Here is a 23,967-nt window from a genome sequence, read left to right as displayed (position 1 = left end):
GAACTGGACTGTTGCTCAGTGGTCCAAAGTGCTCTTTTCAGATAAAAGTAAATTTTGCATTTCATTTGGAAATCAAGGTCCCAGAGTCTGGAGGAAGAGTGGAGAGGCACAGAAACCATGTTTTCTGAAGTCCAGTCAACGCAGCCATCTACCAGGACATTTTAGAGCACTTCATGCTTGACATGCTTCTGCTGACAAGCTTTATGGAGATGCTGATTTCATTTTCCAGCAGGATTTGGCACCTGGCCACACTGCCAAAGGTACCAAAAGCTGGTTCAATGACCATGGTGTTACTGTGCTTGATTGGCCAGCAAACTCGCCTGACCTGAACCCCACAGAGAATCTATGGGGTATTGTCAAGAGGAAGATGAGAGACACCAGACCCAACAATGCAGATGACCTGAAGGCTGCTATCAAAGCAACCTGGGCTCTTATAACACCTGAGCAGTGCCACAGGCTTATCGCCTCCATGCCACGCCGCATTGCTGCAGTAATTCATGCAAAAGGAGCCCCAACTAAGTATTGAGTGCATAGAAATGAACATACTTTTCAGAAGCCTGACATTTCTGATTAAAATATCCTTTTTTTATTGATCTTATGAAGTATTCTAATTTATTGAGATAGTGAATTGGTGGGCTTTTGTTAAAGGGTTAGTTCACCCAAAAATGAAAATGTCATTTATTACTCACCCTCATGCCGTTCCACACCCATAAGACCTTCGTTCAACTTCGGAACGCAAATTAAGATATTTTTGTTGAAATCCGATGGCTCAGTGAGGCCTCCATAGGGAGCAATGACATTTCCTCTCTCAAGATCCATTAATGTACTAACATGTACATTAACAATGTACATGTAACAATGTACTAACTAACATATTTAAATCAGTTCATGTGAGTACAGTGGACTTATATAGAATAACGACTTATATAGTGATGGCCGATTTCAAAACACTGCTTCAGGAAGCTTCGGAGTGTTATAATTTCTTCTGTGTCGAATCATGATCACGTGTCAAACTGCCAAACTGCTGAAATCACGTGACTTTGGCGCCACGAACCGCTGATTCGACACGCTGATTCATAACGCTCCGAAGCTTCCTGAAGCAGTGTTTTTAAATCGGCCATCACTATATAAGTCGTTATTTCGTTTTTTTTGGCGCACCAAAAATATTCTCGTCGCTTTATAATATTAATATTGAACCACTGTACTCACATGAACTGATTTAAATATGTTTTTAGTACATTAATGGATCTTGAGAGAGGAAGTGTCATGGCTAGGCTGGCTATGGAGGCCTCACTGAGCCATCGGATTTCATCAAAAATATCATAATTTGTGTTCCGAAGATGAATGAAGGTCTTACGGGTGTGGAACGACATGAGGGTGAGTAATAAATGACAGAATTTTCATTTTTGGGTGAACTAACCCTTTAAATGTGAGCCAAAATCATCACAATTAAAAGAACCAAAGACTTAAAGTACTTCAGTCTGTGTGCATTGAATTTATTTTACTGAAATAACTGAATTACTGAATTACTGAAATAAATGAACTTTTCCACGACATTCTAATTTATTGAGATGCACCTGTATACCTATTTTGATCTCAAAAAGGTGAGTTCTTACTGAAAGGTGAGGAGTTTGCATCTATGCAGAAGAGAAGAGATTGTTGAATAAAGTCGTTATTTTTGTTTTGTTTCTGCACACGAAAGTATTCTCGTCTCTTCATAACATTAAGGTTAAACCACTGCAGTCATGTGACTGTTTTAACGATGTCTTTAGAACTTTCTGGAACTTGAAAGTGTTGATTATATAGCTGTCTATGGACGAGTCATATACCTCTCGGATTTCATCAAAAATATCTCAATATGTGTTCTGAAGATGAACGAAGGTCTAACAGGTGTGGAACAACATGAGGGTGAGTAATTAATGACAGAAATTTACATTTTTGGGTGAATTAAACCTTTAATGCAGGTGAAGGGAAGTTAGTTTCTTGTTCTGATGTGGTGCTGCCATATTTTACAGATGTGGCAAGTTTTTTTTACTGATGAAAGGTCACTATGATGATTCTGGAGCAGTTTGTTCTTTAGCGTGTTTCTTCTGGTGGGTCTGAAAACTACCTAAATAAGCGAATCTCTCTCCGCAGATGGAGCAGCGGTAAGGTTTCTCTCCTGTATGAACTCGCTCATGAGTCTTCAGGATGTCTAATCGAGCAAATGTCTTGTCACACTGAGAACACTTGAATGGTCTTTCTCCTGTATGAATCCTCTGATGCATGGCTAATTTAATGTTTTGCTTGAAACTCTTCCCACAAACGCTGCAGTGATATGGTCTTTCTCCAGTGTGAACTCTCTGATGGACCCTGTATTGACCCTGATTAGAAAAGCTCTTCCCGCAGTAGGAGCACAGGTATGGTTTCTCTCCAGTGTGAATCCTCTCATGATAAATCAAATAAGATTTGTGACGGAATCGTTTATCACAGTGTGAACACTGATACTGTTTCTCCTCAGAGTGTATTTTTTGGTGTGACCTCAGAGAACTTGAGTCCTTAAAGGTTTTCCCACATTCGCTGCACTGATACGGCCTCTCATTGGTGTGAACACGCACATGGGCCTTCAGAGAGGGTTTGTGGTTGAAGCTCTTCTCGCAGTGAGGGCACTTGTACGGCTTTTCACCCGTGTGGATTCTCATATGAGAATCAAGATTCCCTTTGCTGCTATAATTCTTGTCACATTCGCTGCAGTGGAAAGGCTTTTCACTAGTGTGTGTCTTCATGTGAGCTCTCATAGTATAAAGAGTGGTGAAAAAATCCTTCCCGCACTGTTCACAGCGAAACTCCTTCTTCACGCTGTGCTCTTTTGTATGAAGTTTCCTCTCTTCTAAGGTAGGAAAGCTGATGTCACATATCTTGCAGGTGAAGTCTTTCTGTTCTGTGTGTTTTCTCTCATGTCTCACTAAATAACCCTGTGAACTCAATGTTTTCCCACAGGTGACGCAGGAAAATCTCTTGACCTTCAGCTGATCTTTTGATGTTGAGGTTATTTCTTCATAAGAAGCTGAACTGCCATTCTCATCTGAAAAGAGCAAAATGGCACTAAAATGTTACTTAAAACTTAAAAAAACTTAAAATGAACACAAAGAGACCTAATGAATCATTTACTTATCATCATATAAAATGTTATAATATCCATCTATATTTGTGACCCGTGCTGGCAAAATGAGTCGCAATGAACAAATTTTAAAAATGACTTATTGTTATTTTCACATTTTAACATTCCCTATTAATATCCCTATGATTTGTTAGAATCCAACAAAATATGACGGAGCTACAGCTGTTTGAAGTCGATATAGTCAGCAAAGTCAGTTTTGAGAAAAATCGACTAAAAGTTTTCTGAAGATTTCAAAACAAAATCACCAGCAAACACACCTTAAAATCCCTGATAATACCACCAAATTTGGCACAAATCCATATCTATAGGAAATAAATGTATATATTCAACTTTTTTTTTTCCATGATTCCACAATTGTTTGATTAACATTAATGAAACAGGCCAGCCTATATAGTAAGACCTACTGTATCACACATATCTAATATAATATTACACATCAGATTTTTTCCCCCGAACAGTTAACCAAACGTTCACTTAAGACATAACAGATAATGTTTGCGTGAATGCTTGCCAAGACAGATACTTTGAAATACTGTAATTCTGTGTATATCGGGATCGCGGCGTCCTTGTGTGTGTGCGATTCGGATCTGTCGGTCAGCACGGGTAAGATTGTTTTGTTTACATCAGCATGAATTTGAATTTGTCGCTGAGAAGCGAGCAGAGAAAAACAACATTCTTCATGGATGAAGGAAAGGTACGGCTCTCAGAAAATGTACAAATAAAGATACTTTTAGATGTTTAATTGCTATTTGGAGCATTAGGATCGCTAGACGAAGACTTAATGAACTCATTTTTGTGAAAACCTTTTTACCGAAATTTACATTTTTCACTTGTTTTGCCTGTAGCTCGAACTTAGCCTGCGCATGCCGACTCATTTTGCCAGCACGGGTTACATTTGTCTATAATTTCTAGGGCTGAAAAATGTTGTGATGCAGCTCATGATACAGTGTTTTCAACACGTCGGTTCACAGTAACTAATGTCTGCACCCGCTGATTTAGGAAATAAATCCCCCCCAATCATTTGCCAAGAAGAAACATACCTGAAGGAATGAAGTCATCATCATCATTCCCATACTCATTCCCATCATTATCCTCAACATTCCCATCATCCTCATCATTCCCTTCATCATCCTTATTAAAACCATCCTCCTCCTCCTCATGTCTCTGTTGTTGTTCCTCTGCTGTGGTTTTTTCTCCTCTGCTCTCTATCAGGTTCCTGCAGTCCACCAGTTTGACGGAGCACATCTTCAGCGGCGTCTGCAGCATCTGCTGTTCTCCAGCGTTACAGTCAGAGGTTTGATCAGCGGATCCATGATCCTGAGCGTCAGTATAACACAGTAAAGTGAGGCTGAGCTCTGAGTCCTGTGTGTCTCTGGATCTCCAGACTGAATCCTGAGCTTCTGTCCCGTCAGTCACACACACTGAAACCTTCTCCAGATCCTGACAAACACAAATAAACAACAACTAGTGGTTATATTGGTGATTAGATTAGCATATTTTGCTGTTGGTTTAATTTGAGATGTGCATAAGAAGTGAGAAGCTAACAAAACTTTGGTTTGATTGATCTGAAGGATGAAACGAGCCGCTCAAACCTCTCTGTTGGGTTTGTCTCCTCTTTCTCTCAGCTTTGCCTCCAGTGACGCCACCTCTTTCTTCAGCTGACAGATTTCACTGATGAAATCCTCAATATCCAGCATGGACAGATCAGTTCCTACTGATTTACAGCAGATCACATCCATCTGCGCTTTCATGCTCAACATCTGAACACAAACACATCATCATATTACAAAAAGTTGCATTTATAATCAATTGATCAAACTCAAAATGATTGTTTACAATTATGAACCAGAGCAGAACTACACAGAATGAAGAAAATGATTGTAATTTCTGAGAATATTGAGAAATATTCATTTCCGATATACATTTACATGTGCTTAGGTGCGTTTAAGTTTAGTTTCTTTAATGTCATCGTGATTACTAAAAGATTCAAGATGTTTATTTGTTATATACAGAATACAACCAGCGGTGAAATATAAATCAGTCAGCTCCAAAGACTGCAATATATTTATTAAATGAAGGCATGTTTATGTTTAGGAGTCTGATGGATTAAGAAACGCTCCTTCTAAAGACGCGTTTATTGGATTCATCAAACTCAAAAAGACAGCAGAACTACAAAAACATAAAATAAATTACTTCACTATCTAAGAATAGTCAGAAATGCTAATTTCATATTTAGGCGCGTTTGTTTATTAGAAGATCTGATATGATTATTAATAAACTCAGATTTAATAAATTAAATTGTGATATTTGTAGTCGTCCTTTAAGTGTCCAGCATTAATAATTAAACAACGTGCTAATTATGGTATTACCACAAATATCACAGTTAAAACGCGGTTGCTGTACTAAACAATGGTAAATGTGTTTACTTCAGGTGTACTAAAATCATTGTTAATTCGTTTTTTTAGGGATAAACAGCGGTGAAACGCTTCATTTAAACTCAATACACTACAGACAGAAAATCAACAATCACATAAACAATTAAAATACATTACCTCAGTCTCAGGATTCGCTCTTTCTTCAGTGGATTTACCGGCGAATGAAGAGCGTCACAGCGCCTCCTACAGGTTCCCGTAACCGTAACACCAAACCTTCGCCGTCTTTTACTCATTCAAAAATACCGTTGATTTCCAAACCAGCGACTTTTCATGTTTTTTTTTTATTCGTATAAATTAATTAAAATTATGAAGGCGATGAAAATTAAGTTTTTAGCTGTTATTTCTGTAATTGCTAAGTGCACCATTATGATTTTACCATGTTGTGTTTTATTGCATTTCCGAATCAGTTCAGTTGTAGCATAAACTGTGGGCAATAAAGGTCATTTCTTGCCCTCAAACCGTCGTTTATTTATTTATTTTTCAGTAAATTACTGCTAAGAGAAGCTGTGGCTGAGTTTTGTGTGTTCACATGAGATCAATAATCTAAATACACCAAAGTATATTTTAAAACTATATCAGACCTGTACATTAAAGTGAAGTTTGCCACAAAAAAAAGGGGAGGCTTTGAAACTCGCCCCAAATGCGATACTATATTATTTTTAATAGTTCAAGTTGTCAACCTCAAGATGAAATCTTTGTCCTGCTCTGTCACACACTGCAATCACAGCATTGACTATCCATCTCTACTTCTAATCCACATGAAAGCTCAATGCGACACTGCCCCCTACTGGCAGAAAGAGCTCAACTACAGTTTTAGGATGAGCTGAATGAGTCCAGATTGAGCTGTGAAAAAACACTATGGTGATTTCAGAGCAGTTTGTTCTTCAGCGTGATTTTTCCGGTGGGTCTGCAAACCTGCTAATTGAGCGAATTTCTTGCCGCAGATGGAGCAGCGGTACGGTTTCTCTCCTGTATGCTGTCGCTCATGGATCTTCAGGACATGCGATGCAACAAATGTCATACCACAATATAAGCATTTGAACGGTCTTTCTCCTGTATGTGATCTCTGATGCATCACCAAGTTACTGTGATGTATGAAACTCTTCCCACAATCGCTACAGCGATACGGTCTTTCTCCCGTGTGGAGCCTCTGATGAACTCTGAAAGACATTGGATTGGAAAAGCTCTTCCCGCAGGAGGAGCACAGGTATGGTTTCTCTCCGGTGTGAGTCCTCTCATGTGGGAAAATTTATTATGGAAACGTTTATCACAGTGTTTGCACTGATACAGCTTCTCAGAGTGCAATCTTTGGTGTGGCCTCAGAGAACGTAAATCCTTAAAGGTTTTCCCACATTCACTGCACTTGTATGGCTTCTCATTGGTGTGAACACGCACATGGGTCTTCAGATGGGATATGTGTTTGTAACTCTTCTCGCAGTGAGGGCACTTGTACGGCCTTTCACCCGTGTGGATTCGCTTATGAGCAATAAATTCCATTTAGTGATAAAATACTTGTTGCACTCGCTGCAGTGGAAAGTCCTTTCACTATGTGTCTTCATATGAGCTTTTAGGCACTTAGAAATGAAAAAATCCTTCCCGCACTGTTCGCAGTGAAACTCCTTCTTCACGCTGTGCTCTTTTGTATGAAGTCTCCTCTCTTCTAAGGTAGGAAAGCTGATGTTGCATATCTTGCAGGTGAAGTCTTTCTGTTCTGTGTGTTTTCTCTCATGTCTCACTAAATGTCCCTGTGAACTCAATGTTTTCCCACAGGTGACGCAGGAAAAACTCTTGGACCTCGGCTGATCTTTTGATGCTGAAGCCGTTTCTTCATCTCCATCAGAAGATGAAACACTGTTATCATCTGAAAGGAAAAAAATAGTTATTACAATGTTAGTGTACCATTCATGTATCATACATACAAAATGGCCGCAAAATCATCCTGAAAATTTTTAATTGCCACTATGTTCCCAAATACCTGCTGTTAAACCTGATCAGGAGCATCAGAGACCAGCAGCCAATATGAACCTGATCCTACAGACTCTCTGCTGAATGACCAATGAATGACATTCAAGTGTCATGAAAAACAACAAAAGATCATGAAAGGAAGAAACAAACCTGAAGGAACAAAGTCATCATCCTCCTCATGGCTCTGTTGTTGTTCCTCTGCTGTGGTTTTTTCTCCTCTGCTCTCTATCAGGTTCCTGCAGTCCACCAGTTTGACGGAGCACATCTTCAGCGGCGTCTGCAGCATCTGCTGTTCTCCAGCGTTACAGTCAGAGGTTTGATCAGCGGATCCATGATCCTGAGCGTCAGTATAACACAGTAAAGTGAGGCTGAGCTCTGAGTCCTGTGTGTCTCTGGATCTCCAGACTGAATCCTGAGCTTCTGTCCCGTCAGTCACACACACTGAAACCTTCTCCAGATCCTGACAAACACAAATAAACAACAACCTGTTGATATTAGACTCATTACTCATTATATTGGAGATTTTTTAAGCATATTTTGCTGCTGGTTTAATTTGAGATGTGCATAAGAAGTGAGAAGCTAACAAAACTTTGGTTTGATTGATCTGAAGGATGAAACGAGCCGCTCAAACCTCTCTGTTGGGTTTGTCTCCTCTTTCTCTCAGCTTTGCCTCCAGTGACGCCACCTCTTTCTTCAGCTGACAGATTTCACTGATGAAATCCTCAATATCCAGCATGGACAGATCAGTTCCTACTGATTTACAGCAGATCACATCCATCTGCGCTTTCATGGTCAACATCTGAACACAAACACATCACCATTACTAAAAGACGCGTTTATAAATAACTGATCAAACTCATCTTTATTTTTACGATTATGAATGTGTGCAGAACTACACAGAACAGATCTGTTAATATATAAAAGACAATAAGCAAATGACTTCAATTTCTGAAAATAAAGAGAAATATTATTTAAGATATAAATATAAATGTGTTTTGCATCATTAACTAGCGTTGAACAGGAATACTAACCTATATACCACCTTTAGCATGATAGAAATTAGACACTGTAGTACACAAATAGCAAATTTGGCTACTGTGATTTTATTAAATAACATAGTTGTTACGTTTACTGTAGTAAAGCCATGGCTAATTTTTGATAAGCAGCGAGATACTGCGAGAAAAAGCTCTATTTAAAGTCATCAAAACACTATAAGGCATATATAGTGCATGTACAAATAAATAAATTTACTAAAACACACCTTCTCAGCACTCCAACCTTCTTCAGTGTTTTTACCAGTGGACTAGAGCGTCATAGCGCCTCCTACAGTACGACCTCAAACTAGGATGTATTTACATTCATTTCTGTATGAACTCGTTCCTCCCTCAGCTGTCTGTCTGTTACTCCAGCGCAGTAGGAGGCGCTATGGCGCTCTTCAGTCCGCCAGTAAAACAAACCAGAACGAAAGAAAGAAGAGCTTACAGTTTGAACACTCAGCCGGTGCGTATTAAATGTGTTTTACACCATTTATTACATATATATATATATATATGGAGGTTTACTTGGGTTTATATATGTGTTTATGAAATGGTTGATTTTGTGTAGGGTTTTGATGGTCGTAAATGAAGATTTTTTTTTTCTCTCGCCGTATCGCGTTGTTTTTACCGAGTTTTGTAGCGACGACAGCATAATGATAGCACACGTACATCTCGGAGACGTCTATTTGATGTGCGTGTTTACATCTGGAAGACGTATTTTGCTCATTTGCAATACATCTATAGGACGTTTCCTCTCAGATGTCAAATAGACGTCTAGAAAATGTCTTTATGTTTATGATTTGGAGTGTATGTAAAACTGACATCTTAAAGACGTCTATCGGATGTTTGCAAACAGCAGATTCTTTCCAGATGAAGTGATCTCTAGCAGAAATCTTGCAGACGTACGTGTGATTATGTATTATACAATATCTAAAAATATTCATGCTCAAAAATAAAATTAAACATAAACGCGTAACCTTTCTGCATTTTCTCTGAAATCAAAAGTCATATAGGTCAGTTCTGCTCTCATTCATAAGCGTAAACAATTTTGAGTTTGATTATTGATTATAAATGCATTTTGTAATAATAATAACGATGATGTGTTTGTGTTCAGATGTTGAGCATGAAAGCGCAGATGGATGTGATCTGCTGTAAATCAGTAGGAACTGATCTGTCCATGCTGGATATTGAGGATTTCATCAGTGAAATCTGTCAGCTGAAGAAAGAGGTGGCGTCACTGGAGGCAAAGCTGAGAGAAAGAGGAGACAAACCCAACAGAGAGGTTTGAGCGGCTCACTTCACTTCAATCACTGTTTGTTTATCCAGTGAAAATTGGTCTTTTAGTCGATTTCTAAGCACGGTGACAGATTTGTGTTTTGCACTCTCAGGATTCAGTCTGGAGCGTCAGAGATCAGAGATCCACACAGGAATCAGATCTCAGCCTCAGTTTACTCTGTTATACTGACGCTCAGGAGAGCGTGTGTGACAGCCATGGATCCGCTGATCAAACCTCCACAGAGTCTCTGGGGTCTGACTGTAACGCTGGAGAACACCAGAAGCCGATGAAGGTGTGCTCCATCAAACTGGTGGACTGCAAGAATTCAAAGGAGACAAGAGAAGAAACCACTGCAGAGAAAGAGAAAGTACAGAGCGATGATAATAGCAACAATGATAACGATGATCATTGTGATGATGATGACTTTATTCCCTCAGGTATGAGTATGTTTCCTCGTTTAACATTTTATTCTGTCTACCTTATCAAGTAATGTTTTTACGTGGTTTACAAATTAAAGTTGTAGATGTTCTCCATCATAATTTATTGCAAGTCCACATGGTTTATGGCTTGTATGTTAAGTTGGGTGGTGATTTTTTTTTTTTTCTTCTTACGGAAAACCGTTACACCCCTAGTGTCTTCATGTGTTTGTAACTTTGAGACATTTTTTTCTTTTCAGATGAGAACGGCGGTTTATCTTCTGATGAAGAAACAGCCTCAACATCAAAAGATCAGCCGACGGCCAAGAGTTTTTCCTGTGTCACCTGTGGGAAAACATTCAGAAGACAGGGACATTTAGCGAGACATGAGAGAAAACACACAGAAAAGAAAGACTTCACTTGCAAGAGATGCGGCAGCAGCTTTCCTACCTTAGAAGAGAGGAGACTTCATTCAAAAGAGCACAGTGTGAAGAAGGAGTTTCGCTGCGAACAGTGCGGGAAGGTTGCTTTCACTTCTGGCAATCTGAAGATTCACATGAAGACGCACACTGGCGAAAAGCCCTTCCACTGCAGCGAGTGCGACAAGAACTTCAGCACGAAACAATCTCTTATTGTTCACAAGCGAATCCACACGGGCGAAAAGCCGTACAAGTGCACTCACTGCGAGAAAAGATTCAGAGATGGCTCCCATTTCAAGACACACATGCGTTCGCACGCCAGCGAGAGGCCGTATCAGTGCAGTGAATGTGGGAAAACGTTTAAGCAGCCGATTTGTCTAATATCTCACCAAAAAATACACTCTGAAAAAATGCATCGATGCTCGCACTGTGACAAACGTTTCCGTCAGATATCCCAGCTGAAACGGCACGAGAGAATGCACTCCGGAGAGAGACCCTACCTGTGCTTTCACTGCGGGAAGAGCTTTTCTGATCCGGCTCATTTCAGAGTCCATCAGAGAGTTCACACTGGAGAAAGACCGTATCAGTGTAGCGTTTGTGGGAAGAGTTTCCGTCAAAACACCAACTTACTGAAGCACCAGAGGATTCATACAGGGGAAAGACCATTCAAGTGCTCACATTGTGACAAGACATTTGCTCGAACAGATGTGCTGAAGATCCATGAGCGAGTTCATACAGGAGAGAAACCTTACCGCTGCTCCATCTGCGGAGAGAGATTCGCTTATTTAGGGGGTTTTCAGGCCCACCAGAACAAACACGCTAAAGAACAAACTGCTCCAGAAACATCATAGTGTTCAATCCCTCAGCTGATCCTAAAAATGTACATTGAGCTCTTACTGCCAGTAGGAGGCAGGGTCACGTTGAGATTTTATGTCAGTCATGAGTAGGGATGAACTGAATGTGGAATGCCATGATTGACAGAGCAGGACAATTGCAATGATGTGATTTACAGTTAGTCCCTGCTGGAAGGTGCTGTAACTACCACATTCTGTGGGCAAAAAGTACCTGTTCAAAAATAGCTGTATATTTTGACTTTTTTTTTTTTTTTTTGCAAGCAAACTTTAAATCCTAAATAATTTTATAATATTATTGCAGATGTTTGGCCATGGTAACATACACTAGCTGAGCAACTGCCTTTGAGATGAACGGGACTGCTAATGGATAGCTTTCTGCAGGTGTGTTAGACATCCTGGATATGCACTATTAAGGAAATTGTAGAAAAAAAAAAAAAACAGAAATCATTGGTAAGTGTAATAAACATGAATGCATTAAACTTTGACAGCTCTGATTATAAATTAGCTACAGCAGCTTCACCTAGACCTTGACCAAAGTCCCTTTAAGACAAGTCATTTCACTCGGCGGCCATCTTTGAAACGCCTCTCGGGCATCCAAGTGCAGCTCCTATCTCTTTGAATGGGGAAACATCAAATTCTCCAAAGCTGTTTGCCAAGCTTTCGATTAAATTTCATATTTGAAATCACCAATGAAATCTGACAACAACTGTCTCATAAATTTTTTTTTCCAAACGCTCAAATCATGACAAAAAAAACAGTATTTAGGCTGGATCAAGCTAATGCGCATGCGCAGACCTAAATGCGCGTCTCTTCTGCCTCATTTCGGAGGCGCACGTCTGACTGTTTCTATAGAAACCGGAGCTTCTAACGGCCGCTGCAGTGACGCGATGACTTTACAGGTCGGCGATTGGCTCTTATTTTGAAGGCGGGACTTATTCCGCCATATTGAGCGTTACACTTTCTCCCATTCAAAACAATACGAGTGACATGTCTTGTGTTATTCTATAGTCTTTGCCTTGACCCAGGTGTTTTATTATTTTTTTATTTGTAGTTTCATCTTTTACCCATTTTTCTTTAGCAAAATTGAAGCAAGTTTGAGTCTGTTAATAACATAATTATGGATATATATTCACAGAGAGAGGAGGTTGGATTTACAGTTAAAGACAGCAATTTTGTGATACTTTCATTTACAACTAATTGAGAGGACCAGACAACAAAATAAAAGGGGTGTACAATATTTCAATCATTTAAATGTCATGGTGTTTATTTGTACAACTATTGCTCATTCTTAAATCAAGATGAATCGTTCTGTTTGTAAAGGAGGGACACCTTGTGGTTGGAGTATATCTCATACTGACAGTACAGTCAGAAGAGCAGCCAAGGTAGGACAACTGTCATGACATGAGGAAAATACGACACAACGTAGTGGAAATTTTTCCTAGTTTTTAGGAAATCTGAATAACTTTTTGGGCTGCCTTGGAGCTAATATTATATAGTGGTAGGATCAAATGACAGGAGATCTAGAGAAACAATTGAAGAGCTGAAGACTTTCAGGATGTGAAGTAACAGTCAGCTGGAGACGGACTTTCTTTGGGAGTTTTCATAAATCACGAACCTTAAACTTTAAAGCAGCTATTTACGGTGTTTCCTAACATGGAGCTAAAATGGGTACTTCTTTTGGGTGAGTGAATTGTTTTACTTTACGTGTGTGGTGAATATATTTGTGAAGTTGTAAAAAATGTATTAGCAGTCGGACAACTGCTGGGAATAAACGTGTCAGAGACGGTAGGAAGTAAACAAAGCCTATTATTTTAAGCTCGACGATTTTTGTCGTTAGACATTGAAACCAAAGAGCCATAGGAAATTCCTCTTTGGTTTGCACCAAAAACGATCCATAAGCCAGTGGCCAGTAAAGACTGATACATATTTATGAGGAAATGGTTGTGAAATAGTGCGCGTGTCCGACTGACACACCTACGTGCCTGATTTTCCGTTTTTCAAAGCTCATGTCGAAATCAAATCCCACTTTCAGTTCTGTTCTTATTGGGAATATCCTTAGATCAGGGCGTGAATATAAGGAGTAGGGAATATTAGCGCTGTCGCCTACTTCAGAAAATAAATTTGACTCGTACTGTCGTTAAAGATTTTTAAACAAGAATTTGTCGTATCTGCCTTTTAAAGTAGTGCAGCAAAAAGCAATTTAGATGCATGTCAGCTTATGCAAATATGATCGTTTATGATTATAGCCGCTTCGAGGATCAAAGATTTTATGTCTGGCCTCATACAGGTATATAAGAAGGGGGGTATAACTGTCTTAATTTATTCCATTATTGGCCCGTACATATAGTGAAACAAATGAGAAGAATAGTATTTTGTGGTAAAAAAGCTTGTTTTTTTTAAAGTCGGTGCTTGAAGTAGTCAAGTCAGGTCAAGTCACCTTTATTTATATAGCGCTTTTTACAATGTAGATTGTGTCAAAGCAGCTTTACATTGATAACTGGTACATTATTTGGCTGCACAGCAGCTCTTAAAAGAATAGTGTCAATGCAGGCAGATCAAAGCACTGTTGAATATCAAATGTCAAGTGTCCCCAACTAAGCAAGCCGAAGGCGACAGCGGCAAGGAACCCAAACTCCATCAGGTGGCAGACAAGTGGCAAATAGGTGTTTAAATGGAGAAAAAAACCTTGGGAGAAACCAGGCTTAGTCGGGGGGCCAGTTCTCCTCTGGCCAACAGTGCTTTGTTACGATTCAGGTAGCTATCATAAGTCCGACAGGATCGCAACATTCAAAGTATTTATTCCAGTTCCATCCAATTGAGGATCGTATTCATCACGGTTGTTGAGGAACTGTGTCGTGGCTGTCGTGTCGATGAGGCCCTCAGAGTGGATGATCTAGTTGACTCAATCTCTGCTGATACTTCAGGGCTGCGTTGTGGTCGTGTCAAGGCGCAGGTCCTTGGTCTCACCTGGATACGGCCCGGATCCGGTTGACTACGGTGAACCTCGGGATAAACAGAAAGACTAATATTAGCGTAGATGCCATTCTTCTTCTGATGTAACGAGTACATCTGGTGTTATAGGAAGTGTTCCCGGTTCCGGCTGACCTAATTTATGCAGCCTAATAATCCTTTAACAGATTTGAAAATATAAATTGATAATGTGTTATGTGTATGCCAGGTTAAAGAAATGGGTTTTTAGTCTAGATTTAAACTGACAGAGTGTGTCTGCTTCCCGAACAATGCTAGGAAGATTGTTCCAGAGTTTAGGTGCCAAATAGGAGAAGGATCTACCGCCTGCGGTTGATTTTGATATTCTAGGTATTATCAGCTGGCCTGAATTCTGAGATCGCAATAGACGTGAAGGACTATAATGAATTAGGAGCTCGCTCAGGTACTGGGGAGCTAAACCATTAGCTCTTAATTTTCATTGATGACTGCAGTCAGTGTTAGGAAATATTATAGATTGTTAATAATTTTAATTATAGGCCTATAATTCATTGTATAACAGACTTAAAAAAATGTTTAAAACATTTTCAAAGATGAGCTAATAGCCTAAACTTTTATTATCCTCACAGAACGTCAGGTTATGAAATTATTGCGGGGCAAATTTATTACAATATTAATTTAATAATAAAAGTAGCCTAACCTAATAGTAATAATAATAGGCTAGAAGAATGCAACAGACCTACATTAATTGGAAATGCTAAATCCTCTTAATATTGCCAATATTTGATGCTTTTGACAATATCTCTGGCTATCGTCGATACATGATTACTTCTGTTGGCACAACCTGGGTTATTGCGGGGGCCCCCCGCAGTGCGTGCCCGTCCGCTACGCCACTGTCGTTGTCCTGTTGGAAGATGAACCTTCGCCCCAGTCTGAGGTCCAGAGCGCTCTGGACCTCAGAGAATTTTGTTTCTCATGGTCTGAGAGTGCCCCAGGCGGGCTGTCATGTGCCTTTTACTGAGGAGTGACTTCCGTCTGGCCACTCTACCATACAGTGCTGCAGAGATGGGTGTTCTTCTGGAAGGTTCTCCTCTCTCCAAAGAGAAACGCTGGAGCTCTGTCAGAGTGACCATTGGGTTCTTGGTCACCTCCCTGACTGAGGCCCTTCTCCCCTGATCGCTCAGTTTGTCCGGGTGGCCCGCTCTAGGAAGAGTCCTGGTGGTTCCAAACTTCTTCCATTTACGGATGATGGAGGCCACTGTGCTCATTGGGACCTTCAATGTTGCAGAAATTTTTCTGTACCCTTCCCCAGATCTGTGCCTCGATACAATCCTGTCTCGGAGGTCTACAGACAATTCCTTGGACTTCATGGCTTGGTTTGTGACATGCAACCGTGGGACCTTATATAGACAGGTGTGTGCCTTTCCAAATCATGTCCAATCAACTGAATTTACCACAGGTGGACTCCAGTCAAGTTGTAGAAACATCTCAAGGATGATCAGTGGAAACAGGATGAGCTCAATTTTGAGTGTCATGGCAAAGGCTGTGAATATTTATGTACATATGATTTTTTTTTTTTTTTTTTTTTTTTAATAAATTTGCAAAGATTTCAAACTAAATTCTTTCACGTTGTCATTATGAAGTATTGTTTGTAGAATTTTGAGGAAAATAATGAATTTAATCCCTATTGGAATAAGGCTGTAACATAACAAAATGTGGAAAAAGTGAAGCGCTGTGAATACTTTCCGGATGCACTGTACACATTTAATGATGTTCAGCATTATAGCTAATGTATTAGTAAAAAAAATATATGTATATGAGTTAGCCTAGTAGTATTTTTTTTCTCTCTTCCTAGGTCTCCTTCTGCCGTCATGTAGTGGATCTGACATTGGATTTAAATTTCTTGGTAATTATGAACTTGTGGTTTAATTATTGCAAATGTATGATTGTAATGACGTTTTTAATGTCTGTATGTCAGTAAAATTTGTGTAATTGTTGTGATCTAGTCTTCTAACTTTGTAATGCCTTGTTTCCTTCTCTTTTACAGAGTGTGCGCAGTTTATAAATCCAGATGGAAGTTACAACTGCAGCTGTAATGAAGGGTTCAGAATGAGCTCCATAACAGGAGTGTGTGAAGGTATGAGAGAGGATTGTCAGTTTAATTTGCTACCAGGTATAATTAGTAATATCAATAATTATAATTAATAATATAACCAATAAAAATTACTCGTATTAACTAAAATAGAAAAGTGGTTAAGATGTAAAAGTGCTTCCCACACTGCTGTTATGGCCGTGTTTTTTTGGCGCTTATTGAGCATCGTATACAGTCAATTACAGTCGGTAGTCACTAAATTTGGCTGATCTCACGAACCGATCGCAATTTATTGATGTAAAACTGTAAAAAAGTCACTGCCAACACGCATGTAAACAATACACAGATGAGGCTTTTGCGCCACGTACTGCTTTGTAACTTCGTGAAACATGAGTAAACCATAGTAAATCACACAACCTAAATAAGAAAAAGTCACAAAATTTCAAGAAAAACATCATAGGTTAACTAGTGTTTCCGACAACTCAAAAATCGGAATGGGTCAAATTGACTTAAAGTTAAAATGTGGTCATTTTGATGTGACCACAATCAGGACAACCTGAAGCATCTTCCCATAAGCTAGACCATTTTAAAATGACACGAACAGCACAGAGAATGTTCTCTCACCCATCTTCTCTCTCTCTCACAGACATCGATGAGTGTAAAGATCCAGATGTTTGCGGCACAAACGCCACCTGCTACAATTATCCAGGCAGCTACATCTGCATGTGTCACCAGGGTTACAGTAACTACGGCAACAACAAGTCAAAATGCATCGGTGAGAATTATAACAGCGTGGCAAACTATTATTTGCTCAATTTTAGATGCAGTTTTTAGGTCGCTTTGACTGTAACTGAATATTGCCATGTAGATGTCTTCAGGCCAGGACTATTATCAAACATGTGAAGTTTGGAGCAGATCGGACATCGTATGCCTGAGTTTCAACAACTTCCTGTTTGGTGGCGTTAATCGCATAGATTAGCACTTAGCCAAGTGTTGCTTGATTTAACGTGTTTCTAGTATGTTTGGTACTTCGTGGCATATTGAAATGTGTTCCTGGGAATGAATTACAGTGTAAAGCATGATATTTCCTGTTGCCAGCAGGTGGCGCTATGACTGTAAATGAATATTGGCATATAGATTTCTTCAGGCCAGGATTCTCATCACACATGTGAAGTTAGGGGCAGATCGGACATTATTTAACAGAGTTACAACAGCTTCTTCTTTCATGGCGAAACATCAGACTTTGTCAGGCCGCCACGGACACGCCCTCCAATGAAAACTCAAGATCTTTGATATTTATCATCACTAAGGTCTTAAGAATAGACTGACAACATATGATGTTGATCTGGTTAAATCTCTATGAGGAGTTAATCACAGTGTAAAACATGTCATTTCCTGTTGCCCACAGGTGGTGCTATGACTGTAACTGTATATTTCAATGTAGATGTCTTCAGGTCACTACTCTAATAAAACATGTGAAGTTTGGGGCAGATCCGACATTGTATACCCGAGTTACAAGAACTTCCTGTTTCATGGCGAAACATCGAACTTTGTCAGGCCGCCATGGACACGCCCTTCAGTGAAAAATCTAGATCTTCGCAATTTAACGTCGCAAAGGCCTTTAGATTAGACTGACCAAATATGACATTGATCTGATTAAAGCTCTAGGAGGAGTTCATTAAAGTACAACGTCTGGAAATGGCAAAAAATGGCAAGTTAATTCAAAATATCTGACTTCCTGTTCGGCTTCAGATTTTGCTCCAAGAGAATTTTTTGTAGGTATTGGGCTGTTAAATGTGTGTACCGAATTTCAAAATCTACGTGAAATGTAGCGCGAGGGGCACTTCATTAGGTGGCGCTATCGAGCCATTTTGCCCCGCCCAATTCTGAAACCCATATCAGACGTAAATTTTCACCACTTCTGATGCGTGTGCAAAGTTTCATGAGTTTTCGAGCATGTTCAGGCCCTCAAAAATGCGATTCACTTTAGAGAAGAATAATAATAATAAACGGAGCAATTCCAATAGGGTCCTCACACCATCGGTGCTCGGGCCCTAAAAATAATCCTAAAGAAAACAATACGGCCTTCAGCCCTTTACAGGGCTTGGGCCCTAATAATAATAAACGGAGGAAATCCATTAGGGTCCTCGCACTTTGGTGCTCGGGCCCTAATATAGCTGCAAGCAGCGATGACGGGCCCAAGTCCGGTGGCACCACCACCCTGGTGGCTTCAGGGCAAATGTGCACAGCGGGCAATAGGCATTTAAAATGGTTAAACAAAGGACTATGTCAAACGCACTCCACATTTACTGCACTATAAGGTGTCGCTATAGAGGCCCTCCTCCCCGCCCGTTTCTAAGGCTTTGCCCTTGTCTACTGGCTGACATCTCTGACGTGTATATAGAGTTTCATGAAGCATGCTAAGAGTCTCAAAAGCATCCAAAATGAATATTAAAGTTTGATGCGTTGCCATGGCAACAGTGTTTGAGTAATCACAATTCTTTTCAATGGTGTACATTCACCATGTCTTGACATTATTCTGATGAAGTTTGAAGCAAATTGGGTAAAAATAAGAGGGTGATCTCTAAGCATTTTGAACGTGAAACACCTCCTGCTGCCAGTTGGTGGCGCTATAACTTTGACTCACAATAGTCACATCAATGTGATCAGCTTCATACAACGAACACACAGCTTAAGTTTCATAAAAATCAATCAATGTATGCAGACGTTATAACACATTTCCTGTCTCCCTTTTCTCGCCATAAATTCGTTGCCTCGCCATGGCCAAACCGTTCGAGATATCAAAAATCCACTGGCAATTTTTCATCCTCAATGTCTTGACTTCATGCTGACCGAGTTTGGTGGTGATCGGATTAATTGCCTAGGAGGAGTATATCAAATTCCAGAGCATGCGTTTTCCAAACAACCCATAATAACTGACTTCCTGTTGAGCTGGCGTATAACTTAGAGCACAAAAGTTGTTAGGCCCGATGAGGTCTATATGTGTACCGAGTTTCATACAAATACGTGCAATATGGACCAAGTTTTTAGACACTGTTCAAGGGGGCGCTGTCGAGCCCCCCTGCCACGCCCGGGTACCAGCTTCTGCCCGGCCCTGATGGCCGACGATTCCAATGTGTGTGCAAAGTTTCAAGAGTTTTTGAGCATGTTAAGGGCCCCAAAAATGCCCGAATAGTCGAAAAACAATAATTATCCTAAAGAAGACTTCGGCTTGGGCCCTAATAATCCTTAGGGGAACAATAGGGCCTTCGCCCTCTACAGGGCTTGGGCCCTAATAATAATAATAAATGGATGAAATCCAATAGGGTCCTCGCACTTTGGTGCTCGGGCCCTAAATAGGCAAACTTTTTTTTAATATTTTGTCAAAAGGTTCAATAAACTAATTCCATTTTTAAAAATTTGATACATGCTTTATTAATCTTAATGTTTCTTCCTACTTCAAAACAATTATTTGTTTCCCAAAATGGTGTATATTGAGAGTTACACATCTATCCTGCAATATAAAGCAATAGTACTCCAGGGGTATTTGGTGCACTTTCACTGTTGACAGTCATTTAAAATTTTACAGTTAAAATGCACTGTAGTGCACGTCATGCATCAGAGATTTTAAACGCACATCTGGCTGTCATATATAGTCATTAAACCATGACTGACCTTCCTATGCTGCAGGAGATGGTGCCATACGTTTGGCGGGCACTTCGGACCGGTGCCAGGGCCGGGTGGAGATCTACTACCAGGGCAGCTGGGGAACGGTGTGCGATGATAATTGGAACATGGCAGAGGCGGCAGTCGTGTGTCAGCAAATCAGCTGCGGACAAGCTGTCGCCGCACATAAGAATGCTTACTTCGGCACCGGCACGGGACAGATTCTGCTGGACGACGTGAATTGTACTGGGCATGAGAGGACTCTGGCCACCTGTTACAGCCTCGGATGGGGAGTGCATAACTGCGGGCATCATGAGGACGCAGGTGTCATCTGCTCAGGTGGGTTTAGCATGTTATCAAGGTACAGTCTGATCAGTTCACAAACCCGTATTCTGATGCACTAAGCAGAGTCCAAAAGTTTGAAAACACTAGTGAAATGAGCCTCAACGACGAAAGGTAGTAAAGACACTGTCTCATAAAGCATCCAATGACAATCTCAGTACTCTCTGCCACTGTGCAGTTATCTCAACAGTCACCATCTCTGAACTTCCATCAGTTTTCCATCAGACAGATAGATAGACAGACAGACAGACAGATATGTAGATATATAGACAGACAGATAGATAGATAGATAGATAAACAGACAGATAGATAGATAGATAGATAAACAGATAGATAGACAGACATAGATATATAGACAGACAGACAGACAGATAGATAGATAGATAGATAGATAGAGAGACAGATATGTAGATATATAGACAGACAGATAGATAGATAGATAGATAGATAGATAGATAAACAGACAGATAGATAGATAGATAGATAGAGAGACAGATATGTAGATATATAGACAGACAGATAGATAGATAAACAGACAGATAGATAGACAGACAGATAGACAGATAGATAGATAGATAAACAGATAGATAGATAAACAGATAGATAGATAAACAGATAGATAGATAGACAGACATAGATATATAGACAGATAGATAGATAGATAGAGAGACAGATATGTAGATATATAGACAGACAGACAGATAGATAGATAGAGAGACAGATATGTAGATATATAGACAGATAGATAGATAGATAGATAGAGAGACAGATATGTAGATATATAGACAGACAGACAGATAGATAGATAGAGAGACAGATATGTAGATATATAGACAGACAGATAGATAGATAGATAAACATAGACATATTACTATAACTGAATGTCTGTGTGTGTGTGTGTGTGTGTGTGTGAAAAATCCACATTCAAATCAAAATATCTGACTTCCTGTTGGTCAGAGGTAATGACTGTAAATTAAAAAGTTGTCCGGCTTAATGACAACAATAAGTGTACCGAGTTTGGTGACTGTAGGTTAAACTAACCTCCCGACTTTTGTCAAAAGGTGGCACTGTAGACCCTCTGCTCCCCGCCCGTTTCTAAGGCTTTGCCCATGTCTACTGGATGACAATATTGATGTGTATATCGAGTTTCATGCAATTTGAAGCATGTTAAGAGGCTCAAAAATGCCCAAGAATATTATTAAAGTTTGATGCGTTGCCATGGCAACAATATTTAAGATATCACAAATATATTCACAGCTCTACATCTGCCATGTTTTGACATTATTGTGATGAAGTTTGAAGCAAATCGGGTAAAAAAGCTATATTTTTGACTCACAATAGTCACATCCATGTGATCGGACTCCTACAACCAACACACTGGTGAAGTTTCATAAAAATCAATCAATGTATGCAGAAGTTATAACATACTTCCTGATTCCCTTTTCTCGCCATAAATTCGTTGCCTCGCCATGGCCAAACCGTTAGAGATATCAAAAATCCACTGGCAATTTTTCATCATCAATGTCTTGACTTCCTGTTGAGCTGGCGTATAACTTAGAGCATGAAAGTTGTTAGGCCGATGAGGTCTATATGTGTACCGAGTTTCATACAAATACATGCAAACGTGTTTGATATATGGACCAAGTTTTCGGACACCATTCAAGGGGGCGCTGTCGAGCGCCCCCCCCGTCATCCTTTGTGGCGTCCTAATGGCCGCAGATTCCAATGTGTGTGCCAATTTTCAAGAGTTTTTGAGCATGTTAAGGTCCCCAAAAAGCCCCGGATGACGGAAAAAAATATTTCTCCTTAGAAAAACAAAAGGGCCCTGCGCCTGAGTGGCTTGGGCCCTATTAATAATCCTAAAGAAAACAATAGGGCCTTCGCATTCGGCTTGGGCACTTATAAAAGGAGCAATTCCAATAGGGTCCTCGCACCATCGGTGCTGGGGCCCTAATAAGCCAATTGATGGAAGGTTTTTAACACTGGTTATAAATATATCAAAGGACCTTTTCTACAATATTAAATGATTGACCTCCAGTATTTTTTTTTTTTTTTAACTGACTGTGAAGAAATGTCATGCTGCCTTGTTAAAGTATTTTTTTAGTATTTTTACTATTTAGTTTATTTTGATACATGGTGTTGCTGCTGTATTTTTTAGTTTATTTTGATACACTTAAACTTAAGGTATTTGGTATTTTATTTTAAAATACATTTTGATGTATTTTTGCCCAACCCTGGGTGTAGGGAGGGTTTTTATTCTCCCAATAAGGCAGCATTTATTTAATAATTTTAATAAATATAATCATTTACACTCTGTGATATTATTGCATCCTGTTAATGTACAAAAATACTGAGGTGCAAATAGTATCTGCCAATATAAAGTATAGATATCATCTAATTACTATTTACTCTTATTGCAATAGAATGTGATGATCGGAACCGATCGCAATTTAGTGAAAACTGTAAAAAAGTCACTGCCACGCATGTAAACAATACACAGATGAGGCTTTTGCGCCACATTCTGCTTTGTGACTTCGTGAAACATGAGTAAACCATAGTAAATCATACAACCTAAATGAGAAAAAGTCACAAAATTTGATGTAGTGTTTCCGACAACTCAAAATCGGAATGGGTCAAATTGACTTAAAGTTAAAATGTGGTCATTTTGATGTGACCACATTCAGGACAACCTGAAGCATCTTCCCATAAGCTAGACCGTTTTAAAATGACACGAACAGCACAGAGAATGTTCTCTCACCCATCTTCTCTCTCTCTCACAGACATCCATGAGTGTAAAGATCCAGATGTTTGCAGCAAAAGCGGCGACTGCTACAATCATCCAGGCGGATACAGCTGCAGATGTCACCAGGGTTACAGTAACTATGGCAACAACCAGTCAAAATGCATCGGTGAGAATTATAGCAGCGGGGCAAACTATTATTTGCTTCATTTTAGATGCAGTTTTTAGGTTGTTCTTTTCATTATTTTGATCTCTGCTGTTGCTTATTTCTTTGGATTTAAACATTCGTGAAAACATTTGGGATAATGCAAGTACACAAGTCAACAAAATATTTAACATTGTTCTAGTGGTTTTTGGATATTTTCATCCAAAAATCCTACATATTGTGCCATTAACTGGTTTCATATGTCAGATTTATTGCATGACTCGGGCAGAGAAAATCTGTTGCTATCAAACGTTGTTTACTTAATCAGCTGAGTCAGTGTAATGGTGAAGGGATAGATCTAATAGGACAATTGATGGAAGGTTTGCGAAGAAATGTCATGCTGCCTTGTTAAAGTATTTTTTAGTATTTTTAAAATACAAAAATACAGTAGTTTATTTTGATACATGGTGTTGC

General features: G+C 39.6%; 3 protein-coding genes across 20 annotated transcripts in view; 1 reads left to right on the top strand and 2 right to left on the bottom strand.

Annotated features, from left to right (window-relative positions):
• LOC127508262 (gastrula zinc finger protein XlCGF52.1-like) overlaps positions 1-23,967 on the bottom strand; it is a 111,172-nt gene that overhangs the window by 16,908 nt on the left and 70,297 nt on the right. The window contains exons 2-4 of the mRNA XM_051886032.1: positions 8,192-8,359; positions 7,711-8,020; positions 5,713-7,456 (exon numbers count right to left, since the gene is read on the bottom strand). Of these exons, the coding sequence (XP_051741992.1) occupies positions 6,999-7,456; positions 7,711-8,020; positions 8,192-8,359 (936 nt within the window). The 3' untranslated portion in view covers positions 5,713-6,998. The remainder of the gene's footprint in view (positions 1-5,712; positions 7,457-7,710; positions 8,021-8,191; positions 8,360-23,967) is intronic.
• LOC127508364 (zinc finger protein 37-like) overlaps positions 1-23,967 on the bottom strand; it is a 95,395-nt gene that overhangs the window by 12,866 nt on the left and 58,562 nt on the right. The window contains exons 2-3 of the mRNA XM_051886220.1: positions 4,753-4,928; positions 4,201-4,600 (exon numbers count right to left, since the gene is read on the bottom strand). Of these exons, the coding sequence (XP_051742180.1) occupies positions 4,201-4,600; positions 4,753-4,920 (568 nt within the window). The 5' untranslated portion in view covers positions 4,921-4,928. The remainder of the gene's footprint in view (positions 1-4,200; positions 4,601-4,752; positions 4,929-23,967) is intronic.
• LOC127507938 (adhesion G protein-coupled receptor E1-like) overlaps positions 8,934-23,967 on the top strand; it is a 28,952-nt gene continuing 13,918 nt past the window's right edge. For 8 of the 18 annotated variants that reach the window (XM_051885489.1, XM_051885454.1, XM_051885406.1 and 5 more), the window contains exons 1-8: positions 9,712-9,879; positions 9,986-10,310; positions 10,550-13,243; positions 16,364-16,414; positions 16,556-16,645; positions 17,247-17,375; positions 20,291-20,605; positions 23,389-23,517. In XM_051885489.1, the coding sequence (XP_051741449.1) occupies positions 13,216-13,243; positions 16,364-16,414; positions 16,556-16,645; positions 17,247-17,375; positions 20,291-20,605; positions 23,389-23,517 (742 nt within the window). In that variant the 5' untranslated portion in view covers positions 9,712-9,879; positions 9,986-10,310; positions 10,550-13,215. Of the gene's footprint in view, positions 9,061-9,711; positions 9,880-9,985; positions 10,311-10,549; positions 13,244-16,363; positions 16,415-16,555; positions 16,646-17,246; positions 17,376-20,290; positions 20,606-23,388; positions 23,518-23,967 lie in introns of those variants that run through there. The other 10 variants (XM_051885541.1, XM_051885515.1, XM_051885497.1 and 7 more) reach the window with 5 other exon arrangements.

Source organism: Ctenopharyngodon idella, chromosome 1, assembly GCF_019924925.1.
Source record: "Ctenopharyngodon idella isolate HZGC_01 chromosome 1, HZGC01, whole genome shotgun sequence".
NCBI lineage: Eukaryota > Metazoa > Chordata > Actinopteri > Cypriniformes > Xenocyprididae > Ctenopharyngodon > Ctenopharyngodon idella.
The sequence above is the reverse complement of the archived record's forward strand: the minus strand, read 5'-3'. Positions and strand labels throughout refer to the sequence as shown.